This window comes from Morus notabilis, unplaced genomic scaffold (assembly GCF_000414095.1).
Source record: "Morus notabilis unplaced genomic scaffold, ASM41409v2 Scaffold1997, whole genome shotgun sequence".
In the NCBI taxonomy this organism is placed as follows: Eukaryota; Viridiplantae; Streptophyta; class Magnoliopsida; order Rosales; family Moraceae; genus Morus; species Morus notabilis.
The window spans coordinates 1,386-7,193 of NW_010363547.1; the positions used below are offsets into that span (position 1 = coordinate 1,386).

General features: G+C 34.6%; 2 protein-coding genes across 3 annotated transcripts in view; one reads left to right on the forward strand and one right to left on the reverse strand.

The window, feature by feature from the left end:
• The first annotated feature begins 1,079 nt into the window (after positions 1-1,079).
• LOC21385578 (probable WRKY transcription factor 72) lies at positions 1,080-3,908 on the forward strand. The gene is made up of 4 exons (XM_010104567.2): positions 1,080-1,187; positions 1,630-2,229; positions 2,710-2,823; positions 2,995-3,908. The coding sequence occupies exons 1-4, from the start codon at positions 1,080-1,082 to the stop codon at positions 3,781-3,783; spliced, it is 1,611 nt and encodes a 536-aa protein (XP_010102869.1). The 3' UTR covers positions 3,784-3,908.
• Positions 3,909-4,385: 477 nt separating this feature from the next.
• Positions 4,386-5,808, reverse strand: part of LOC21385579 (translation factor GUF1 homolog, mitochondrial) — a 4,091-nt gene continuing 2,668 nt past the window's right edge. Inside the window, exons 9-12 of one of the 2 annotated variants that reach the window (XM_024169781.1) lie at positions 5,530-5,643; positions 5,244-5,384; positions 5,106-5,165; positions 4,386-5,005 (exon numbers count right to left, since the gene is read on the reverse strand). In XM_024169781.1, the coding sequence (XP_024025549.1) occupies positions 4,840-5,005; positions 5,106-5,165; positions 5,244-5,384; positions 5,530-5,643 (481 nt within the window). In that variant the 3' untranslated portion in view covers positions 4,386-4,839. Of the gene's footprint in view, positions 5,006-5,105; positions 5,166-5,243; positions 5,441-5,529; positions 5,644-5,808 lie in introns of those variants that run through there. The other variant, XM_024169782.1, reaches the window with a different exon arrangement.

Here is a 5,808-nt window from a genome sequence, read left to right on the forward strand (position 1 = left end):
ACCAACTAATGCATGACGTAATATATTTTCTTGATTACATTGGTCATAGATCACAATTATTAAGCTAAGTACGCAACACCTAAAATTCATTCCTAATAATTAGAAAATTACAACAAATGGTTCCTGCCATGTTCAAAAAGTCTCAGAAAACCATGGTTGGCGTGTAGGGTGACTGCAGCTATGCATGTATATATAAGATATATAATAGAGGGGCATTATTACATATTATATATAATTTTAACACAAAACTAGCATCACACATATTAACATATAAAAGCAAATTATTAAAAATCTGTTGAGAGTCAATGGAATTGAAAGCTTTGTCTCACCGCGTGTAAGACAAGCGTTTTGACTGCTGACAATGAATCAAGAAGTTTAAACACCGTTTGATTCTGATCCACTAGGCTACAATACCAATTATGGGTCAGTTTAGTTTACTGATTCGAGTTTTTAATTCGAGTTGAGATGTGATTTTATGTGAGAGCTTTTTATTGTAATAAAAAAATTAGATGTGATTATTTCTGAAAGTTTTTTACTGTAACAAAACTCAAATTTTAAACTCGAATCGGTGAAATGAACGATGACTACATATACAATTTGACCCTCTTGGCCACGTGACGTCTTCTTTTGTACGAAGCTTCAAAGATATTGTGTACTTATATATATATATATATATATACTATATAGACTATAAATATAGATTATGCAATATTGAGAGGGCCCACATGAAAACACAGCTCCAATGTAAGCTAACATGTTGCTCTAGTTGGGAAAACGTTGAAATTGAATTTTTCATTGAATTGTTTAAACATGGTCACAAAAAAGAAAAAAACAAAAATGGCAAGAGTTGTGGCTTGGAGCGTTGACATTTTTGGTTGCCTACGTAATGGGCAGTAGATGATTATCGAATTCTTATTTGTTTATAGTAAAGTCCGAAAGTAGTGGTTTGTTTTTATATGGAGAAAAATAAGTTGGGGAAAGTGGCAATGGTAAGAGAAATATAAATATTAGTGGAAACTTGTAATAATAGGATCTGCTAGCTAGAGTTGTATAGGAGAAAATAGCTAGGAGTTGAAAAAATGCCAAACTCTGATATTGGAAGTGCAGATCATCTTGTAGAAGAAAAGAAAGTTGAATCCATAAATATTGCACATCAAGAGAATCAAAGTACTCAAGTTTCAACAAAGGTATATATATATATATATATATATATATATAGATATATTGCCTTCATGTTGTGCATGATTTATGGTTTTTTTTTTTGTTGCAAATTAGTTGATATTTGATTATTCTTGGTGTTCTTATTCCCTTAAAATTCTATATTGCCTTCATGTTGTGCATGATTTATGGTTTTTTTTTTTTTTTTTTTTTTGTGGCAAATTAGTTGATATTTGATTATTCTTGGTGTTCTTATTCTCTTAAAATTCAACCATGACGTATATACACACACACGTATATATATATATATATATATATATAGATATAATTCGTGTACTTTTATGTAGATCATAGAAAGGCTGACACTTGATTTTGCAATATTATTATCTTCAATAATAGTTGAAAATTGACTATAACTAATTATAAGATCCGGTTCTCAATATTGAGATGATTTCAATCAATTTGATTTAGGGGTGTGAGCTTGAAAATGCCAAGGCCCAAATGGGTGAGATAAGACGAGAAAACCAAAGGCTAAAAATGGTGTTACAACACGTTAACAAGGATTACCAGTCTCTCCAGTTGCGCTTCTTCGACATCGTCAAACAAGAAGACCCCAGGAAATTGTTAACCACAGATAATTCATCCTCCACAATTAAGCATGATCAAACCGAAGAAGAAGAAGCCGAGCTCGTGTCGCTTTCCCTCGGAAGAAGTCCAAGATCAGAGGCTAAAAATGTTCATATTGTTCAAGATCACGCTTATAAAAACTTGATCAGGGGATCAAATATAAGAGATGAACATCATGATCAAGATCATCATGATGACTTGAAGGCCAATCTTACGCTTGGATTAGGCTCCGAAATGCAGTTGTCTACTGAGCTTGTGACTTTTCCTAGTCCAGAGAATAGTATTTCAGAAGAGGCTAAGGAATTAGCAGAACCGCATGTAAGTAATGGAGATCATGATAAAAGTCAAAAGACGAGAAATGGCGATGATCATGAAGTTTCACATGAGCAGCCTCCTGCTAAAAGAGCTCGAGTTTCTGTTAGAGCCAGATGTGATACTCCAACGGTTAGTGCATTTTACTTTATCTTTGTCATTTCATATATTATAATTGAGGAGAATTAATTCTTAACGATAGATACAGTTCTAAACCATGAAAATTTCATTGAATTGTTTATAAACAATCGTACTCTTTTTTTTTTTTTTTTTTTGGAAAAAAATGGTTGATAGGATTTTTGATTTGTCTAACAGTTTAAAACAGAATTTTACCTATAGTGTGTTTAATACTAGTACTCCCTTTCTTATCATCGGTTAATGTTTTAATTAACGGATGATATATGTGTATACGTATAACTATTTTTTTTTTTTCTATTTTTTTTTTTTTATTTTTACCGGGGGGACGTGAATCTAATACTCAATATATTAAAAATAACTCACACGCCTAGTAAACACTAATTGAGTTAGTCTCAATAAGCTAATTGTTTTTCTAATTAACATTTCACCTCTTATGCATCTTCTTCTTTTTTCTAATAATGTTTTAATTTACAGATGAATGATGGATGTCAATGGAGGAAATATGGACAGAAAATTGCAAAAGGAAATCCATGTCCACGAGCATATTATCGCTGCACGGTTGCACCATCCTGCCCAGTAAGAAAACAGGTATTGCTTATAAAGTTTCCCTTATTACATATATATGGAAATATATATAGCATTTGAACTCTTATTAGTTAGGCCAAACCAAACACGTACAGCACTTTTTTGTTATTTCTTCGCTTACACATTTTTTTTTTTTTAAAAATCAATGTGTACCTTATTTTTATCTGATTTCAGGTGCAAAGATGTGCCGAGGACATGTCCATCCTAACCACAACCTATGAAGGAACTCACAACCACCCACTTCCGGTTACCGCCACCTTCATGGCTTCCACCACTTCGGCCGCAGCTTCCATGTTATTATCTGGCTCTTCAACATCTTCTGATCATCCGACCAATGTTGGTCTAAATACAGCCAGTCCCAAAAGTGCACCTTCTATGCTAAATGGACTAAATTTTGGTCACTTTGACACTATGAGAACGGGGCAGTTTTACTTGCCTAATAGTACTAATTCATCCTCTCCTTTGCTCCCAACAATCACTCTAGACCTCACATCCTCTCCAATTTCATCATCATCATCATCATCACCATCACTTTTCAATAGATCATCACTACCTTCAAGCCTAGCTAGAATTCCTTTGTCGGGTCTAAGTTTCGGTAATTACTCGGAACCAAACATTTTGCCAACACTTTGGGGCAATGGATCCAACCTTGGTTATGGCAACGCAATGTTAATGCCCTATGAAAATGCCCTGCAGATTGGCTCCTCCTTAAACATTGGAAAACAAGCTAATCCTCTTCATGAGTCTTTGACAGAGACGTTGACCAAGGCGATCACGTCGGATCCCAGCGCTTTCAAGTCCGTGATTGCGGCTGCAATTTCGTCCATGGTTGGAGGCGGGGAAACCCTTCATGGGAAGCAGGATGGAGTGGAGAGATTAGGTCAAGGTTTGACTTTGGGTGACCAGAATGAGAAAGGATTGGCATCAAGCTACTTCAACAGACTGTCATCTTCCAACTTTTAAGCATAAAGCTTGATGCTTCTCCATGGCTATTTCTTTATGAGTTCAGATATTATTATATAAAATATTGTTTGCCATATTAGATAAATACACATGTGATAGCGTGCCAGTACTGTTTCATACATGGATACCACAGTTTGTTAAGCAACAGTCTTGAAACGCTATCACATTTTGTCATTAGTTACAGTAAACTATGAATTTAAGTTCTTGGCATTCCATTTCTTTTACCTTTGATATATTATGTTCAGTTTTATAATTTATTATTATTATTACTATTTTTGCTTGGAGCTCCCTTTAGGATTGGCTACTTACTGGAATGATGCTCACAGACCATCTTAAGACTTGTTTGGTAAATTTTAATACTTATAAGTTGTTCGCTAAGTTAGACTAGGGGAGAAAATACATATCAGGGGACACCAATTTTGAGCCTTTCCTCTTTTATTTTCCTCACCTGGGTTATATACTTTGGTTCCTATTTTATTTCCCTATTACCAAACATGGCTTAAACCTTGTAGCCTTCTTTCCTATTTTTGGTAATTACAAACATGCTAAGTTGATGTCAGCACAAACATTGTAAAACTTGAATACTATGAATTCCATCATAAAAAGAATTTTGTTTTATTTTCTTGACAATAATTTATACCGTCAAGTACACAACGAAAACGTTCCCTTCTGTTCTCCAGTGAACAAAACTCGGTTACACTTTTATATACAGAATCCTCTTCCGTTGTTCTTTTGCTAAGAAATCCTCTACCGCTGTTGGTTCTCATTTAGTAATGAAAAAAAAAAAAAGAAAAAAAAATCCATGACGATATAACCAAAGAATCATCGATGACAACATGTAAAGTCTTCATTCTTTTCCCTCTTAAGACAAATCTTGGACAGCCCATAAGAGCAAGTGCACTGCCTCTGCTATTCCAATAGCTTCTATCCCATTGTAACATCCCCACCACGACGAAAGCTTTGCCAAAAGACTTTCTCCGAAAATCTCAAAAAAAGCATATCATTTGGATGCTGAGCATAAGGGGAATATAAGTATGATTTTCCAGTCATTCTTGTCTATGAAACCTTGAGCAATTCATGAAATGCTTCTTGGGGTATATCGACAGACCCAATGCGCTTCATTCGCTTCTTTCCTTCCTTTTGCTTCTCCAACAGCTTCTTCTTCCGAGTAACATCCCCACCATAGCACTTAGCAAGAACATTTTTCCTCAAGGCAGAAATCCTAGTACCAGCAAAGAAAAACTTAAATGAACAGTGAAGATTAGAGTGGAAAAGCCAAAACAGTGTACAATCTTTATCAAAATCTTAAAGGAAAAACTTACGTTTCCCTTGCAATAATCTTTGATCCTATGGAAGCTTGTATGTTTATCTCAAACATTTGCCTGTCAGATTAGAAATTCTTGGGCTATGACAGGAGCGACAAAAAGTAGAATACAACGATTTATTGTAGGTCGAAGTACCTGTCTATGAATTTCTTCAGTTTCTCCACCTGTTCACGACCAACACGTTGAGCCTTCAAACTATGAACAATGGATGCCATTGCATCAACTGAGTGTCCATTCAAAAGGATATCAAGTTTCACCAAATCAGACTGTTGATATCTGTTGTAATCAATTTACCACAAGGACAAGAGGCTGAGGTGGTTATGTAATTATCTCTGGACATAGGAAATAGTAAGGTTTCACTATATATGATAGAAGCACCGAGTGTATGTGCATGAGCAAGAGAGAAAGAGTTGTTACTTACTCTGAGTCCTCGTAGTCGAATGATGCATAGCCTGATGTTAAACTCTTCAATTCATTGTAAAAGTCGACAACGATTTCCCTCAAAGGTAAGCGATATTTCATAAAAACTCGTTGGCTGCATGTATTATAAACTGAATGGCTTAACACTTCGAGTCCTCAAAAAAGGATGACCAAATACAACATAATACATATAGAAGTAAAAATAATAATAAAAAAATCAACTTTAATTGAATGCGCATCAAATATATATATATATATATATATATATATACACAGAGAG

What these genes read in the sequence shown, in the direction of transcription:
- LOC21385578 (XM_010104567.2), top strand. Translation starts at nt 1,080, where the DNA reads ATGCCAAACTCTGATATTGGAAGTGCAGATCATCTTGTAGAAGAAAAG. An exon ending in GTACTCAAGTTTCAACAAAG is followed by an intron (nt 1,188 to 1,629) that starts GTATATATATAT and finishes AATTTGATTTAG; the next exon opens with GGGTGTGAGCTTGAAAATGC. An exon ending in CCAGATGTGATACTCCAACG is followed by an intron (nt 2,230 to 2,709) that starts GTTAGTGCATTT and finishes TTTAATTTACAG; the next exon opens with ATGAATGATGGATGTCAATG.